The sequence below is a fragment of the Pseudorasbora parva genome, chromosome 7 (genome assembly GCF_024679245.1).
Source record: "Pseudorasbora parva isolate DD20220531a chromosome 7, ASM2467924v1, whole genome shotgun sequence".
Classification (NCBI taxonomy): domain Eukaryota; kingdom Metazoa; phylum Chordata; class Actinopteri; order Cypriniformes; family Gobionidae; genus Pseudorasbora; species Pseudorasbora parva.
The window spans coordinates 12321717-12341279 of NC_090178.1; the positions used below are offsets into that span (position 1 = coordinate 12321717).

Genomic DNA, 19563 nt, shown 5'->3' on the forward strand with positions numbered 1-19563 from the left:
TCTGTAGTTCATGGACCTCACGGTGGAGTGTGGTGTAATGAGCTGTACTGGGGAAGGGTGTGTCAGATTGGGCTTATCTCCTGGATGCACAAGTTTTAGGGACTCTACAGAGGACCTAGAGTGAAATCGGCCCCCCATTTAAGCCCCCCAGTGTACATGGGCTGCCCACGGCCCTCTTGCATTGAAAAAGATGTTGATGTTGAAATGCTATCACTGTAAAAAGGTTGCTTCTTCAGGTAGTGTAGGTTTCTAGCAGCAGTATTATGCATATTCGTATTCGTGGCTGACCACTAACATCTGTAGGGCAGTTATTGAGTTTATTTGCTGCACTGGAAATGTGTGGCATCAGGTTTTAGTAGCTTACACCTGTTAAACTGACGAGTAGTGTTGTTACCTTAATACAATACAAAATAAACTAGCAATATTGATTTAAATTAATTTAAGTGGCAGTAAAGACTTTTACATCTCATCTACAGATTTGAAACAAATGCTGCTCTTATGAAACTTCTATTCATAAAAGTATCCTGAATTTTTTTATGACTGTTTCCACAAAATATTAAGTAGCACAACCGTTTCAACTGTGAAAACAGTAATAAATGTTTCTTGAGCACCAAATCAGGATATTAGAATAATTTCTGAAGGATCATGTGACACCGAAGACTGGTGCTAAATATTCAGCTTTCCAATTACAGGAATAAATTATATTTTAATAAACAAGAACACAGTATTTGAAATTGCACTAATATTTTACAGTTTTGCTATTTTACTGCATTTCTGATCAAATATTACTGTTTTTACTGTGCTTTCAGCCTTATAAGAGACTTCTTTCAAAAGTCTCAAACTTTTGAACAGTAGTGTATGAAAGGAGATGCAGTAAATAATTCATTAAAACAAAAAGGGTGCTTCACTTTTCCTTTTGTTACTCCATCTTAAGGACATAAAGATCAGATGCAAGATGGAGGAGTCGAAGCACGACGTATTTGTAAAACGGAACACTCTTACTTTCACTGTGCTTTAGAGATTTGATAAATCAAGTTGATAAATCAAGACATTCTTAATAAATCAAGTATGTAAATACTAAGTTGTGTGAAATGTGTTTCACCTAAACTGGTAAGATGTGACTTAAAAGATTATGTGTGCATCAGGTGTCAAGCCTCTGAGAAGCACCCAAAGTCAGAAAGGAAATCTAATGATGAATGGCAACTTTCTGCACAGCATTAATTCTCATGTCACGTGTTAAGTTACTGAACAACTGAAGCAGACTTAAGTGTATTATTTTTTTTTTTCAAATACTTGTCATGGCATCATATACTTTTGTTTTTGTCCATGCAATTTCTTAAACTTGTAAGTACCTATCGGCCTTATGATACTAGTCACGAATGGCCTGTTTAAGATTTGAATTACTTTCAGTCGTGCAATTGAATGGTTTTTGGATTGTAATATTTCTAACACATCACAAACATGGACAGTATGAATGGGTGAGGGAGTGTCACCCACTCATGCTCAGCTGAAGTCTCGATTGGGTAAAATGACAGGACCCACAAGCGTCCACAGGTAGAGCCCCAAACTCAGCCAGCTGGAGCAGATCTTCACCCACACTGCAGGCATAGTGCTCTGCATGGCCTGAGTGCTTATATCAGGTCTAAAGATGGATGTGAGGAAAAGGCAGAAAAAACAGTATTTAGACATGAGCTAGTTTATGATGCAGTTACGTTCTATTGATTGTAACTGCATGAAATAATGACGAGTAAATTCTTTAAAGTTTCTCCTTTTGTGTTCCACTCAAAGGTATAGGATGATATGATGCTGAGGAAACATTAATGCTGTCAAACGATTAATCACATCCCCAAAAAAATTGTGTTTACAAAATATGTGTACTCAGTACACACACATATATTAATAATTATGCAAAACAAACTTTTATTTTGGATGTGATAAATTGTGATTAATCGTATGACAGCCCCATTAAAAAATTTGCCATTTGCCTTTTTGGGTGAACTATACTTTAAAAATATGTTATGAGTTTTTTTTTTTTAAATGGCATATACTTTTATATAAATGAAATGAACTCACTCCAGAATCAAAAGGTGAAAGAACAAACACTTACTTGTACCAGTTAGTGAGAGTCATCATGATATAGAGAGAGGCTAGTAAGAGGTGGAAGTGGAAAAAGGAGTAGTTGTATGTGACGCCATCCTCTTCGTTATCCACAACACGCCTCAGACCGTCTTCACCCACCTCCTCCCCTCCCACAGTGCCCTTTCCCTCCTCTGTCTGCATCAGCCTGTTTACCTGAGCGTTACTGGATGAACGAATGCTGAAAAGAGAACATACATCACATGGACAATAGCAAGAAAATATGTTCACTTGATCAAGACTGGGGGGGAGAGATTTTTTTTTTTTTTTTTTTCTGAAGTATATAAAATGCCAGTAGACCTCACAGGTCAAAGCAGTGTTGCGCTTTGATTTTTAACCGGAACAAAAGCGAGGCTTTGAGTGAGACATTTATCTCTACAGTGGGTTGTACTATTATTTAATGCGTTTTTGATTGTTCTGCAGATGAATCGAAGTAGACACAAAAAAAAACACCTCCAGACAAAAGCTGTGGAAAATGATAAGTGATCTAGGAGCTTTATATAGCGTATACAGTGGTTGCTATAAGAAAGACTAAGTTTATCCATCACAGTCACTTTCATATGTTTCATGGTGCTGCTTTGAATAAGGTCTATGGTTGATGAATCCTGAAAATCAGTATTATATATATATTTTTTTTTAAATTTATTCATCCTTTTTTTTGGTTGCAAGGATGCATTGCATTTACTTTTACATGGTCAACTAAAATTCAGTTCTTTTTAACTTTCTATTAATCAAACAATCCTAAACTTTTTCCAAACAACAAAAGCACAACTTTCAACGAGAAGAAATGATACTATGGCACCAAATCAGCATTTTAGAATGATTTTTGAAGGATTATGTGAAATAATCAGTAACGGCATTTTCATGTTAAAATATAATAAAACAGTTATTTAAAATATTAATCTCACAAAGTTACTTTTTGACTGTGTTTGCTCAAATAAATGCATTTGATGCAAATGCAATAAATGTCTTTATGAGCAAAAAGACCAACCCTACATTTTTTAATAAAAGTGTATATTAGTGCCACTAAAAATTCAAAATGAAAACAGAAAATAAATCTGTGTTTGAACTGTTTCTAAAAACGTAATTATTCCATAATATGCAACTAAAAAATTATTAAGATTCTGCACCATTTCTAGCTACTAATCAAACAAAAGATGTATGACACACTGACTATGTTAAAGGTAAATTTACCATCCAACTAACAAGGTTTTTATTTATTTACTTGCCAAGGCCAATTTGTACTCACATTTGCTGCTTGGCAAATGTTAATTATGGACCTTGCCTACAGGTGTCAACATCTGACACCATTGATCAATCCATCTCTGGTGCATGAAAATAAATATTCCAAGGCACTCACGTAATTAAACTAAAAAGCATTTAATACGCTGGGCTAATGTACTAAACATTAAAAAAGTTGATCATTGCGTTTTGGTTACAAAGCACATCTACCCTCAAGCTTTCTTAAACTATTAGCAATTAGTGAATCATTAAAACAGCTGGTTAACCCATCTCTGGTGCAGTTGATTTTAATCGTCAAATTGTAGACTACAATAAATCAGCATGGAAACCACCAGTTACTGTATCTACGGGAGCTGTAGAAATGTATTTGAGATGGTCTTTATGCATTTAAAAAAAAATACTGATAGTAAAGAAGAGCTCAATGAAATTTGCAAAAATTGTTTTGCATAATGTACCTTGCATAAAAGGTGCAGAAGAGGAAGATGACCAATCCCACAATGCCTTGAGCATCCCACCACTGCACCATCCCAGGGGAGCTTGTGGGCATCGCCTCAGTTGTGCTGATATTAGACACCAGGCTGAGCAAACTAGGGTTACATTCACGATCTACGGGTCGAGTCAGAAAAATGAAAGGTTTAAAAGTGAACATACTGAACCATAATATAATTACACCAAATAAAGGTTTAGTTCACTCAATTACTCATGTCGTTTCAAACCCGTAAGACCTTCGTTCATATTCGGAACCCAAAAGGTAGTAACGACTTATTTTTTAAATAGTCCATGTGACTGCAGTGGTTCAAACCTTACATTTTATGAAGCGTCAAGAATAGTGTTTTTTTAAATACAGTGCAGCGCTTCCGCGTTACGTCAAAGCTATGCCAGAACGCCGGCTTACCATTGGCTGTTCACGTGATCACCAAGACACATGCGTGTGATGCTGACCAATGTAAACTGCGTAGGAGACCGACACAGACAAGAAGATATTGTTGAATAAAGTTGTTATTTTTGTTTGTTTTTTTGCGCACAATAATTATTCTCGTCGCTTTATAACATTAAGGTTGAACCACTGGAGTCACATGGACTATTTTAACGATGTCTTTACTAAATTTCTGGCCCTTGAAAGTGGTCATTAAATTGCTGTCTACGGAGGGGTCAGAGAGCTCTCGGATTTCATCATTTTATTTGTGTTCAGAAGATGAACAAAGGTCTTATGGGTTTGGAACGACATGAGTGTGAGTAATTCATGACAGAATTTTAATTTTTGGGTGAACTATCCCTTTAAAATCCACATACTTCACTACTAAAGACCGTGGTCAAACACTACACACCTAGTGGTCAGCTAATCACATTTTCAATGCTTCTTTGGATTGCTAATAGGTATATTTAGTAGATTATATGCAAACTAAACCCTAACAAAATATTGGTATAGAGGACTAAATTCATAATATGGATTCTAATGGGTAATGTGGCTTTATACAGTAAGGAGGCTATAAAGGTTGAGCATCTGGTTATGATACCAAAAACTCACCCAAAAAAGCATCAACCTGAGAACATAATAAAAGCTTGTAAAATGAAAATAGGGACCAAAGTCAGATTGTTTTTTTCTTTCGAGTAAATATTTTTTTGCATGACTTACTAGGATTGTTGGTCATGGCAGACCAGGTGACATACATAGTGTACAGAGTAATAATAGAGGACTGAAGCAGACCAGACTGAGGTGAGGCATCCTACAAACACATGCAAAAATAAAGAAACATATTTAGTAAAGCACACATCACATTTTGTAAACAAAAGTGAAGCTTGTATGAAATTACAGAATCTAAACTGCAGATTTTCATAATGGCTGGCACAGTGAAAGCTTGTCTGTTGAGGCAGGCCAGCATTGATATTCTGTATGCAAAGGAGGGAACAAAGAAGTTTCCTTTAAAAGACAAAAGCTGGAGGCTAATGCAAACAGTAGATGACCTTCAGTACAACGAAGAGACTGTTTTCTTATGCACATTATAAATCAGCATTCATGTCAGGATTTGTGTACTGAGGCAAAAATCATATATTTAGAACAGCTAGTTAAAACTGTTTTGTCATTTCCTGTTTGTTGCTTAAAATTTAATGTCTTAACGCTGTTTAATATCTTAAAGGGATAGTTCACCAAAAAGTGAAAATGTGATGTTTATCTGCTTTCCCCCGGGACAAAGATGTAGGTGTGTTTGTTTCTTCAGTAGAACACAAATAAAGATTTTTAACTTCAACCGTTGCTCATATAATGCTTGTCAATGGTCTGTTTTCTATGAGAGCCACTATGAGAGTAAAAAACATAGACATACGAATCCATATTAAACCCCATGGTTCGTGGCAACACACTGATGTCCTAAGATACAAAACAATCGGTTTCTGAGAGAAACTGAACAGTATGTTTTTTTTTAACCTCATATCAGATTAATCTCATCTAGTATTCCCAATGCCACTATTTCTTTTAATTAAGGTCAAAAAACCTGGTGCAAATATAGAGATATAAATATATAGATTCCTCATTAGTGCCTGCATGGATGGCACGAATAGGTTGAGATATCTATGTAAATATATATCCATGACCGCGCCAGGTTTTTGAACTTACTTAATGGAAGTAATGGCATTGGGAATACTAGATGAGATTTGTCTGATGTGAGGTAAAAAAATAACAAATACTGATTGGTTTCTCGCAGAAACCGATCGTTTCGTGTCTTAAGACATCAGTGTGTCACAGAGTTTAATATGGATTTATATGTCTATATGTTTTTTTTATTCTAATAGTCGCTCTCATGGAAAACACACCATTGACATATACAGGCAACAGCTGGAGTTAAAAATCTTCATTTGTGTTGTACTAAAGAAACAAACACACCTATATCTTGGATGGTCTGGGGGTAAGCAGATAAACATCAAATGTTATTTACTGGGTACAAACTATAGTTTGGTGAACTATCACTTTAAAGGGTTAGTTCACCAAAAACAAAAATTTATGTCATTAATGACTCACCCTAATATCGTTCCACACTCGTAAGACTTCGAAACACAGTTTAAGATATTTTTTATTTAGTCAGAGAGCATATCTAAGTGTATGCACACTATACTGTCCATGTCCAGAAAGGGAATAAAAACATCATCAAAGTAGTCCATATGTGACATCGTTTGGTTGATTAGAATCTCTTGAAGCATCGAAAATACATTTTGGTCCAAAAATAACAGAAACTACAACTTTATACAGCATTGTCTTCTCTTCCTGGTTTGTTTTCAATCCTCAAATAAAGATTCAAACGGTTATGAATCAGTGGACTGATTCATGATTCGGATCGCCAATGTCACGTGATTTCAACAGTTTGGCAGTTTGTCAAGCGATCATCCTCTGTGATGTTTTTATTCCCTTAAATAAAACTAAATATAAAATATCTTAAACTGTGTTCTGAAGATGAATGGAGGTCTATCGGGTGCGGAACAACATTAGGGTGAGTCATTAATGACAAATTTAATTTTTGGGTTAACTATCCTTTTAATATGGTTTTTGTGGCCTTTTGAAAAAAAATAGTTTTTTAAATTGAGGGAATAACGGAACGCTGTTTGCTTAAAGGACATCATAAAAATTATTGTTCTTTGGTTGGGTCTCCAACATAAAAATGTGAAGGAAGAAAATAAATCCAAAAGCACTTTGTTGGTTTGGCTAGTTGTTTATAAAAACTACACACTGATGCATTTCAGCCTACATTTCAGCCTTCCTTATGCCGGGTTCAAACTACACGATATTGTAGCATACAATATCGCCTCGTGTTTCTCATACCCGCTGCACTCGTGCCTGCTGTCAAGAATGGAGATAGTCACTTTGCCGATCATGACAGTTGTTAGTCATAAATTACGCTGCCACAATATACTCCATTAATTAATACTATAAATATATTTCAAGGCTTATGAAATCCTGGAAATCCGCACACGCTGCCGCAATGTTTTGATTGACTGCGCTTGATCAGTAACGGTCTCTCTACGTATCGCTATATAAAGACAGCTATATGGGCAAGAGCTACTTGTCAGAGAGAGATTTTGGTGGTCAATAAAGAAAGAAATTGAATATTAGTATTGTTGCTGTCAATGGCGAATCCATCATGGCGGCGAAAATTTATCGTAAATTGAGGTTTTAATTGCAGGTTAAAATTCTAATCCCAGATTTGTTCATCTGGGTTTAAAATTAAGTGATGCAACACAACTCAATTTAAAATAAATCCTAGATCAACAAATCCTAGATTAGCTCTAAACTGAGTTTAATATAATCCTTGTTGATGCAACCCACCCTAAATGTATATTTCATTGACACAGTAAAGACTATGTATTGTTTTTTTTATACATTTTATGTAGTATTTATGGTGCTGTTCTATTGTAACTTGTTTTCTTTGCTCCTTCTTTATCTCAGTTTATTTTTCTTCTCTTCAGTAAGCTTATGAGTTTTTTTAAGGCAGTATTAGTTTTTTATATGATATTGAATTATGAAATTTCACTTGTATCAAAAATGTTGATATCATAAAAACCTTATTTAAAGCAAAAATAACGAGATTTTAATATATGTCATTATCGTGAAATACAAATTACTCATCATGATATAAGATTTTGGTCATTTTGCCCATGCCTAAGTACCTTGAACTTCTTTTCTAAATTGTATATTTTTAAATGTTTTTGGAGGAATATCAGATATGAGACAGAACAAAGACTGCATTTACACTGCAGGTCTTGATGCACAATTCCGATTTGGTGACTTTATCGGATTTTTTGACAACCCGCTTATATCATCTTTTCAAAAGCGACCCGTATCCGATATTTGCATTTACACTGTACACTGGCAAAACAGCCCAAGACGTTCTTAACCGGTGAAAGGAAGTAAAATATCGCGATATGCAATGGACACAGACAAAATGATTGCACAATGTTTTGCTGTCTGCACTGTTCCACACATCTTTAAAGGTCGGCAAAACATTTCTCTCTTAAGGCGGAGAAAAAGAGGAGAGCCCTTGACGGGGTTGCCAGGTTTTCACAACAAAACCCGCCCAATTGCAACTCAAAACTGTGTTAAAGTAGCCCAAGTCCGTGGACTTGGCAACACTGGATCGCAGTTTGTGTCAAACTGAGTTGACGTCATTCGCCTCCGTCCTTTTTTTAATGACGTATGACTCGCATTTACTGGGGAATATCCGATTTGACCGTTTACCTGGCTAATGCACACATCCGAATCATATCGGATTTATTACCACATATGAGTGAGGCCTGAATCCGATCCGATCTGAGGATATCGGAATTCATGCGTTTTTTTTACTGCTTACACGTTAACATGTCATATCCGATCTGTGCCACATGAGAGGAAAAAAATCGGAATTGGGTCACTTGAACCATGCAGTGTAAATGGGGCCAAAAAGTACTCTGACATGCGTTGGTGCTTTAATACTTTACCTGCACTTTTGGCAGAATGGAAACCACCGATATGATGACGCAGAGAATCAGGTTGAAGCTGATAAAGAACTTGTGTTCAGTGCAGTTGTCGGGTTTGGTGTAGTATAGATAAAATAGCACAATCGCAGCAAAGGCCAGGGCGTAATGCAGGATAGTGAAGAACAACAGACCTGCAGACATAGAAAATAGTCTCATGTTTCTTTCTCTGAAAAGAGTGGATTGGGACACACCTCTTTGCAAGCCTATTGTGATGAACAGGATGTCTTACTGTGTGTCTGCTTGCCACATACCTGAGAACCAACATTTGTTGTTGCCCTCCTCAGCATTCCTCACCCACACCTCATTCCAGGAATGGGCAAAGTCAATTAGGAGGATGAGCTGGATCAGGATGAACATGAAGGAGCCCACAATACCAAAGTAGAACCAAACTGTAAGAAGAAAAGACAACAGCTGGAAACAGTTGTGCTTGTGGAAATTGCGTACATCACTCACCCATGCATGCAGACAAAATAATAATAATACAAAATAAAAACAATAATAATAATAATAAATATCAACCACACTGGGATATTTCTAGAGCTGGACCCAAATATTTAAATATTTGTTTGTGGGTTGGTATTTGATTTTCAAATTTAGGATTCAAATATTCATTGTTTTTTTGTTAAGTTTTTTTCATCGCACTCAAAACGGTTCTCGCACTTGAAATATACTGTTTGTTTACACTATAAAATGTGGCGAAATACAATACTCTTTTTTAAATTCTCATATATAGCCTAGACGTTTTTGATAGGATTGACAGTTAAACCATGTTATACTTAATAAATATATTTGCTACTTCTTAGCCAACTAAAGTGTTCCCTGCAACTGGACTATTCTCTGTAAACAGAAACGCATACCTAGGCATGGGTATTGTTAAGGTTTTAACCCGGTACTTTAACAGTATCCTTATCGGTTCTTTTTGTTAGACTTTATTATAATAAAAAAAAAAATTAAGAAAAGAATTAACATTGCTTTATAATCTGAACATGTAAAATATCTATAGCAAAATAAACAGCAATGTTTAAACAAAATGAATATAAAACATTTATCACCAATGCAATATTATGTCTATAAAGCAATTATAAATAGTAAGTGTATTTTCTTCATTGCTCCAGTACCGACAGCAGAACCCATAGCATCAGAGCTTACCGATAATACAGTCTTTTATAATTTAGCACCGGGGCTGATTTAATACCGGGTTTCAGTACCCATCTCTACACATAACTGAGCTTTTATTTTGGTTTCAGCTGCATTGGTTTGACATTGTGGAAAATAAAATAATAGAAACAAAATGTATTAGGAATTATATTGCTAATTCTAAACAGAAAGTAAAATGTACACGAATGAAGTTGAGCTTCCATAGGAATGAACTGAAAACGAGCCAGAGGACACGCACCGTGAATGCCAATTTGGTTGCTTGAATGGTGGGTTTATTAGCCTATTATTCTTAATGAAAAACGCAACAACAAAACAGTACAATGATTCTTAAATAGGTGCTTTTACATTTCGCTTTGAAACCAAATCTTCCACAATCAGCCTGTCATTTGGCTCCCCACTCTCGTGATGAATGAAATCCGACTCCTGCTGCTGGTCTGTGCTGCGACTCTCGTTCGGCTCATGTTGTATTGATCAGACATGTTCAGTTATTTGTAGAGTCTGTTCTCTAACTAAACTAAAATATTTTATTACTATACAAAAAAAATAAAAATAATTTGAAATGACAGTGGGCGGAAGTGGGCGAGTGATGTGAACGCCTGTAATTATCAATATGAATGAATCGACTGCAAAATACAGGAGTTTGATAAACGTTTTACTGGGTCGTAACAGACCTGTGTGTTTTGTTTCACTAGTGTAGACTCAGAGTCCATTCTCAGAGCATATAAGCCCTACCCGCATGATGCGCTGCTTGCGGCTCTTTATTGGAGAGAAGAATTTGTTTGGCGCTCTCCCTCAGAAGCTCAGAAAAATGGTATTTGGACCAGCCCTAGATAGTTCTAATAATATTCTTTTGTGTTCTGCAGATGTAGGACGTCGTACAGGAGTCATACAGGTTACTCACATGACGGTGAGCAAATGATGACAGAATTTTCATTTTTGGTTGAGCTATCCTTTTAAACTATATTTATAACTAGGTTGCTTCTCTGAAGGGCCTGTATTTTCATACTTAGATTCACAATGAAGCATGTGAATGTCAAGATCGTGTTTTGGAAGTTACCCATGATCTCTGAACACAATGTTCTGCATCTTTAATTCCCCACCATGAGAATTCTGGCAAGACTGTAACAATGCGTTCTCACTGCTAATGTAATATGCTATGAAAAAATAATAACATCCTATTCCACTTTAATACCCATCTTTTCCCATGCATCTCATAACATTCAAAATGGTCATTAAAAAGTAATTGAATTCTTCCCTGCAGAAAACCAGACATTTTTCCACATCCCTTGAAATCGAGTCTTGCGTTTTGACAGTGTCTTCTCAGAATAGCATTATTATGACTATTGCTGCATTTAGAGCTTGACATCATTGTCATGTTGTCATTGAATTTCCCTTTGCGACTATATGAAAATGGAAAATGTTTCATAATGTGCTGTTAAAGGAAGAATTCAACCAAAAAAATACCATCATGAAATGTGCCATCCGGGATGAAAAACGCTCCGACAGTGATGCCAACTAGGATCAGAAACTTGAAGAACCAGAACCTGTCGACAAAGCATTCAATGATAAAAATTAGCACTGGGCCATCGATTAATCGCTCCAAAATAAAAGGTTGTATTTACATAATGTATGCAGGTGTACTGTGTATAATCATTATTTTTATTTTACTTTACACATGGCACACAGCCACCACTTTTAATAGTGATCAAAACTAGGCTACACTACACACTCGTAAATTAATTGTTCTCTCATAACATTTAAAAGCCGCGATCGAAACACAGAACATCACACAAATATATAAATTATTTTGATAAATAAACCTAAAAAAACACTTTGAGTGTGTTTGTATGCACGTTCTTAAGCCGATTGTGCCTAAAGGGGGTCGCATACCGGACTGAAGCTCAGCGCCGGGATCTCGCACCAGGCAGACGTGAACATTATATACGCGCGAGCTCAATTTTGAATCGACTTCTGACAGAAGAGCTGCACGATGAGTGTATCTTGTAGCACAGGGTGAAATCAGTATGTACATTCACGATTTGAGGGAAATATACATTTAATCGCCGCGGACAGGCGCCAAATGCCGCCATCGGTGTATGTGTTCGAATATTAAAGGTGCGGTGCGTCCGGTGCGAAGCTCAGTGCCCTTAAAGGGGCGATCGCTCAGCGCCGCGTCACGTCTTTATAATACTAATATTGAGCACCCCCATATCGCCAAAATGGTATGATCCTTGTTTCATAACACCCGCGAAGAGTTGACCATGAGATCAGTGGTATCTGCATATCGATGCATCGAATCTTCGACTATTAGGGGTCACCCCTAATATATATATATATATATATATATATATATATATATATATATACACACAAACACACACACACACACACACACGCAAATATGTATTAAGATATACATGCATATGTATTTATATCTTTTTTTGGGATTGCCCAGCACTAATTCAAATCAAACTAATTTGAAATTTAAATTAATGTAGTAAATGGTAGAAAATGGTTACAAAAAACAATAGCATGATAAAGTAATGGTCATAAAGCGTAAGTCAGGCTCACCCGTTCTGCACAGCTGCACGAGGGTCTTTGCTGCTTTTTACACGAATCATGATCGCAAAAAAAAGGAAAAAGAAGCACGCCATAGCAAAACACATGCGGTAGACTGATTTGTAGCCGACAATCACGTCACAGTTAACATGGTTCTCGATCCCTGGTATTGTGGTCCCCCCTTGACAAAAGCCAGGAATCTGAAAAGGACATTAAAATCAACACAATGCACTTAAAGAACACGTGAAGTGAATGTGCACTGATGGTGAGCCCACCTTGCGGAGCTGCGTCTCCATGCCCGGCAAGATCATGATTACAGACACCAGTGTCCCCAGCAGGAGGAAGAAAGAGAAGATCAGCCGGGTGACGGTGGAGTTGTTGGAAGAAGGACAGCAGCCACAGAGCAGACATGGAGCAGAGCCACACAAACATGAAGCCTGTAACACGGAAGGAGTTAAAGAAAGAGCAGTTAACATGGGGTAGCATTTGTTGATTAATTGCCAGAATTCTCAAAGAATCTGCAATACATTAGAAACCTCAATATACAGAAAACTAGAAAATGTATGAACTGTACAAAGTATCTTCAAAGTACACGACACGTAGACAAAAAGTTTGGGGTCTGTGAGATTTTCTTTCCTGTGAGAAGTTATGCTCACCAAGGCTGCATGTATTTGATCAAAAATATAGTGAAAACATTTACATTTAATCATTTAGCAGACGCCTTTATCCAAAGCGACTTACAAAAAAGGGGAGAGCAATAGAAGCAACGAAACAAACAAGGCCAACAACCTGTTTTTTTTTTTTTTTTAGAAGCTGGATGATGATGAGATGATGAGACTTAGACAGTTGGTTGAGACAACAAGTAATTCTTAATATAAGGCACGCCTTGTATTCAATGAGCCCAAAATGGTTCATGTCACACCTCTATTCATCTCTCTGCATTGGCTACCAGTCGCTGCCCGGATCAAATTCAAAGCTCTGACTCTTGCTTATGGATCTTCCACAAGCTCAGCACCCGCATACTTCGACTCTCTCCTATGAGTCTACACCCCCACCAGAAGCCTTCGCTCAGCTAACGAGTGAAGGCTTGTAAAGATCTTCCGTCCTCCATATGCACGACAGAATCACTCGCTTCATTCAAAAGACAGGTAAAAACTCATCTCTTCCATGAGCACTTAATCATACATTAAAAAAAAGAAAAGAAAAAAAAGAAAAGAAAAGAAAATTCTCCCCTCTATTTCTCTTTTCTTCTTCCCTTTTCTGGTTTTTGCTATACTCTGAGTAGTGTTCAAATCTTGGTATTTGGGGCACTTTTTGCGTTTCTTTGCCACTTCTTGACGGATCGCTTCGTGTGCTCCTGAGTTGTAAGTCGCTTTGGATAAAAGCGTCTGCTAAATGCATAAATGTAAATGTCTGTGGTGCAAAGCTGGATTTTCAGCAGTCTTCAGTGTCACATGATCCTTTAGAAATCATTAAACTATGAATTAAGAATTACTTAATTAATTATGTTTGAATTTCTTATGATCAATGTTAAAAACAGTTGTGTTGCTTAAGATTTAATGGGTAAACTGTGATACGTATTTTTAAGGATTCTTTGATGAATAGAAAGTTCAAAAAAACAGAATTGATTAGAAATAGTAATTTTTGACACTATAAATCTCTTCACTGTCAATTTAATACATTCTGAATAAAACTACTGACCCCAAACTTAAAAACAGAGGTATATTACTATACAAAGCATCTATAGTATGATGTAAATGACTAAACATGAGCCGAGTGGATTAATAAAACTTCGATTTTGTCTAAAAACATTTCTATGAAAACGTATCGGTGTGCAAATCTTAAACGTATAATTTTTGTGTCCAAGTGCATTATTTTCTTTTAAAATAATTTAATAAATTCATGACAAGTATAATTTTATCTACAAAACGATTTAGTTTTAATTGATTTTCAGTACAATAAATATAATTTTGTGTCTTGGTATTTTAAAAAAGCCAAAAAGTGGCACAACTGTCCTCACATATTAACAGAAAACTAAATCCAAAATAAAATACTTTTAGTTTTACTAATTTTATGTTTGAAACCATTCATATAAACACATTTTATATATATCAGTAGTTTTAAAGCTGTTGAAAAACTAAAAACTGTTGTTCAACAATCTGGATAAATCTCGAGAATCAGGGTGGCATAACTGCAAACATGAGTATTTTATTATGATTTAATAAAGCAAAAGCAACACAATTGCTATACATTTTGTGCAAACTTAATTTGATTCTTTTCAATCCACTTAAATAGAAGTCAAACTGAAGTCAAACTTAATCCGCTTATGTTGTATTACATGAATGATTTGTGTTGCATTAACTGAAACTTGCCAGGGCTTGTTAGTTCCCAGTATGATTGGCATGGCCAAATCAAGAGAGAGTAAATGTTATTTTATATGTAAAAGTGTTTTTTATGTATTTTGAGCAAAATGAGAAAGGGGGAGACTTGATTGTGTTTAATAGAGTTTAATATTCAATTATGTTGGAATTATTACAACAATATAAATGATTGTGGGTTACCATTGTAGAGAAGAGTGGAGCATTTGCTTAGGCTGTGGACTAATACAACAAATGTCATAATGGCTTTGCTGAAGGAGCTTTTAATGCTTAACATTTAATATGCTAATGTGTGCTATTGCTAGCCAAAAGTCTGTCAACTAGCTAGTGCAGTATTATAATTCAGTTGTGTAACATTAAAGTATATGAAATTGAAGTGGTTGAATGAATATATGAAATTGAATGTCTGAATCATGACAGAGAGTCATATAAAATTCACTTTGAAACTACTTTCAAAGTCACTTAAATTGAGTCACTTAAAATGTATTCACTCCATGATGTTGAAGTTCCATGAACAAATGATGTTTGTTTAATGCAATTGATTCATGTGGGACCGATGTACACAAAAATGTAAAGGTGTAAATACAACGCACTTTTTTTTCCAGTGCAGCATTCACCTAAATACGGCGGCAGCCATATTGCGCCAGAACACCCCCCACACACCAGCTTATGGTGGAGAGGAGACAGATTGATGAAGCCAATCAGTATAAAGGGATGATTAGGAGGTGTTTTTAGGTTACTTACTACTACTACTACTAATAATAATAATAATATTTACAGTGCTTTTTAGGCACTGAAAGTGCTTTACATATTGAAGGGGGAATCTCCTCAACCACCACCAATGTGCAGCATCCACCTGGATGATGCGACGGCAGTCATATTGCGCCAGAACGCTCACCACACACCAGCTGACTGGTGGAGAGGAGACCGAGTGATGAAGCCAATCAGGAAAGGGGGATGATTAGGAGGCTATGATGGACAGGGGCCAATGGGCAAACTCAGCCAGAATGACAGGGTTCTACCCCTACTCTTTTTCTGAAGGACATCCTGGGATTTTTAACCAACACAGTGAGTCAGGACCTCAGTATAACGTTTCACCTGAAGAACGGTGCTTCTTACAGTATAGTGTCTCAATCACTATACTGGGGCGTTAGGACCCACACAGACCACAGGGTGAGCGCCCCCTGCTGGCCTCACTAACACCTCTACCAGCAGCTACCTGGTTTTCCCAGTTGGTCTCCCATCCAGGTACTGACCCAGGCTCAGCCCTGCTTAGCTTCAGTGGGAAACCAGTCTTGGGCTACAGTGTGATATTGCTGCTATATGAAAACAAAAGCTAAAGCTAAATAAATAATACATTTTGAAAGAATGGTTGGGAGGGAGCATGAATGTTGTGATGTTATTTCCATCAAGTGGTGCATCAGTTTTTGGTCATCTTGCAATGCAAGAGTCAAGCACTCTGTAAAGTCTCCTCCAGCACATCCCAAAGACTTTCAATGAATTTAAGGTGTGGACTCAGATGGAAACCAATTCATGATTATTCATGCTCCCTCCCAACCATTGTTTCATAATTTGATCCTGATGAATCTTGACATTGTCATCCTGGAATATGGCCATGATGTGTTGAAAAAGCTACACACTCAATCAATTAGGGTTAGAAGAACTGTTGCCAAACATAACATGCTAGAAACAATCACAACAAAAATGATCCAATCAAAGACTCTTAAGCGTTTGCTTTTTTTAAAACATTTGACTTTTCTTTCTTTTTTTTAAATGAGCAGTACATATGTATAAATGAAATATTTTAACAATTGAAAGTTGTTTAAACACATTGTCCCTGACTCAAAAACATGCATTATATCCATTTTAATCTTAATCTTAATTTCCATATCCAAATCCAAATTTCCATCTTAATTTCCATATCCAAATTAAGATTTTTTTGGTCATTGACCCGTAATTAAATTTCAATGTTTGTTTGTTTGAATGATTTTAAATTATTTTAGAATCTGTTTAAATAATTACTTTAGTGAATCAGCAGCAAAAACATTTCACACAGCATGTGCAAATGTGCACTTTATTCTAAATGAATTCCCCCTGTGAAAGCCTGAAGCATTTTACAATCAATTTTGACTATGTTGAGGCAGAAAACAGTCAGGATATCATTGCATAAGACTTTGAACTTCATAAATCCAGTCATGCATTGTAATTTAAATTAAATTAAGGAAATTCCACATGACTGTTGCTCATGCTAGGAGTGGTTGATCGGTGGAACACCAACTCCCCAAGCACAATTATAAAAAATAAAATAAAAAACATCATGGCTACACAATTCTATTTCTTAAAAACCACCTGTAGACTGAACTGGAACATTGTTTTTAGGACAGATTAGAAAAGGTGTGTCTTACTGGCACGAATAATTAGTGTCAAATGAAAACCAAACATTACAACTCATTCCTAACCATAATGTTAAGTTTTGGGAATATTGTTTGGCCATACGTAGAGCAGATATGGCTGTCATGCAGTGTGTACTGTACCAACAAGTGGTAGTTAAATAATAATTTACAGAAAGTGTGTCATTTACAGAAAGTGGGCCATTTACAGAAAGTAGCATGGCATGGAAATACAAAGTTCAATCTATAAAATTTCGGAACGGTCAGGATCAAAACCCTGATCCTAAAAACCAGCAGGTGAAAGTATGTCAGCCAGCTATAAGTAATCTCACTAGTATCTACGGATCATAGTTCATCTACTTTTTCCCTAATTACAATTAATAATGTTCCAATGATTATGGAAATTCAATATATTTTATGTACAGTACAGATACTATCTTTTCTAACCTATAAGATGTTTTTTTTTATTTATGACCACATTTCAGTTATTTTTTTCTTTTAGCTGTATCTTAGAGGTACAGAGATCAGAGCTTCACTTTTATACGTTTGATTATTAAATTGAATTGAATTCAAATGTAATTCTTAATATGCAAGTAGGCGTTGCACTAAAACCTGTATAACCTGAACTATGAGCAAACAATATAAAACACATCGAAACTACAAGACGACAAAATATCCCCGAATGGTTCATTCACACACTTTATTTGTTATAAAGCCATGGGGGGGGGTCTGATATAATGTAAACAACCCCACTTCCGTGTGTATGCAATTGTTTTCTGAAAACTGAAAGCTCTCCGAAACGACCACTGATATATAATGACAAATTATTGTTCTCTATATAGACCAGTGGAAACGACACATTTTATATTTAAGATAGGGCGTCCATTACGTACAAAAAATGTATCAGTAACGTAACGTTTTCTTATATTAGAAATATTTGTTTTGTATTTTCTATTCAGAATCCGATAACGATTTAGCGACGCTGTCAAGTGGCAGCTCAGTTAGCTAAAGCATGAGAAACTGAATACTTACACAGCTCGCAAGAGAGCACAGCGCCATACAGGCTCCCATTTTGTATTAAAAAATAAACGACTCCAAATCGCCAGAGGATGAATTGACAGTCAATTACAGAATGTGTTTCTCTTATTTCCGTCAGATGATTCCAGTATTTGGAGGAAGCTAACGATTGTAACGGGCAACTCATGATATTTCATAATAAAAGTTACTCTTTTTATACAATTTAAAGTAGTTAAATGACACACCATTCCAGGCTTTTAAATAATAATAAAAAGTATAAATAATACTTTCTCGTAAAGTACTTGATTTTACTTTTTATAAGCTTCAGTGTAGTGTTATTATTATGTAGTTATATGTTTATTGTATTTTAAACTTGGTATTACTTATATTTTATGTTATTATTATTGTTTTTACATATGCGTAAAGGCTAGGATATGCATACGTATCTTTATATTTAATTTATATTATACAATTTAGTCCTGCTACATATAAATGTATTTAATTCAATTACATTGTATATTATAATGTATTTTTCAAATCCTATGTTGTTGTAGGCTAAATAACCATAAATACACAGCTTTTAAAGCATTATAAAATAAATGGATGTCTATGACGTGAATAGACTGTAAATACGTCATGTAGCCCAGGGGCTTTCAAACTGGGGCCCGGGGGGTCGTATATTTCTAAACTTTTCTCTCCTTGTTTGCCATACATACTTTTCAGAATTGTATATGTTTGCTTTGTATTTTTCTAGTGAGTTTTCTCACTGTCCCCTTTATCTTGCTCACTGGGTTTGTAGAGCTGTACATAAGCTGCTACATAAGATGCACCTACATTTATTGTGAAAGTTGCTTAAACAAGTACTTTTTTATTGAACATATTCTTCTTCAGGTTTCATCCAACATTAAGTATAGCCGATTTAAATTTGGAAACAATGTTCTATTTAAAACGTCAAACTTACTATTTATCTAACAGTTTAAATGTTTTTTATGCATAAAAAAATAGATGGATTTAAGGGGGTCCCTCATAAAGGTTCATCATATTTGCGGGTCCTTGGCATCATAAAGTTTGAAAACCCCTGATGTAGCTACTCTACCAACTGACTTCAACAACTTTTATTTTGAAACGTGACCTCAGCAAAGGCATTGATTATTTCAAAGTCTGTATTTGATGAGTAATTT

The 19563-nt window shown here is 35.8% G+C and overlaps 1 protein-coding gene across 1 annotated transcript; it reads right to left on the reverse strand.

Moving 5' to 3' along the window:
• Positions 1–429: 429 nt before the first annotated feature.
• serinc2l (serine incorporator 2, like) lies at positions 430–18538 on the reverse strand. The gene is made up of 10 exons (XM_067448165.1): positions 18398–18538; positions 12873–13034; positions 12610–12797; positions 11503–11582; positions 9132–9269; positions 8842–9011; positions 5015–5105; positions 3834–3984; positions 2108–2317; positions 430–1642 (listed from the first exon to the last, which is right to left on the reverse strand). The coding sequence occupies exons 1-10, from the start codon at positions 18434–18436 to the stop codon at positions 1504–1506; spliced, it is 1368 nt and encodes a 455-aa protein (XP_067304266.1). The 5' UTR covers positions 18437–18538; the 3' UTR covers positions 430–1503.
• Between the last annotated feature and the right edge of the window lie 1025 nt (positions 18539–19563).

What these genes read in the sequence shown, in the direction of transcription:
- serinc2l (XM_067448165.1), bottom strand. Translation starts at nt 18,436, where the DNA reads ATGGGAGCCTGTATGGCGCTGTGCTCTCTTGCGAGCTGT. An exon ending in TGGAGACGCAGCTCCGCAAG is followed by an intron (nt 12,798 to 12,872) that starts GTGGGCTCACCA and finishes TGTCCTTTTCAG; the next exon opens with ATTCCTGGCTTTTGTCAAGG. An exon ending in TTCTGCACCTTTTATGCAAG is followed by an intron (nt 2,318 to 3,833) that starts GTACATTATGCA and finishes TTCTCTTTTCAG; the next exon opens with CATTCGTTCATCCAGTAACG.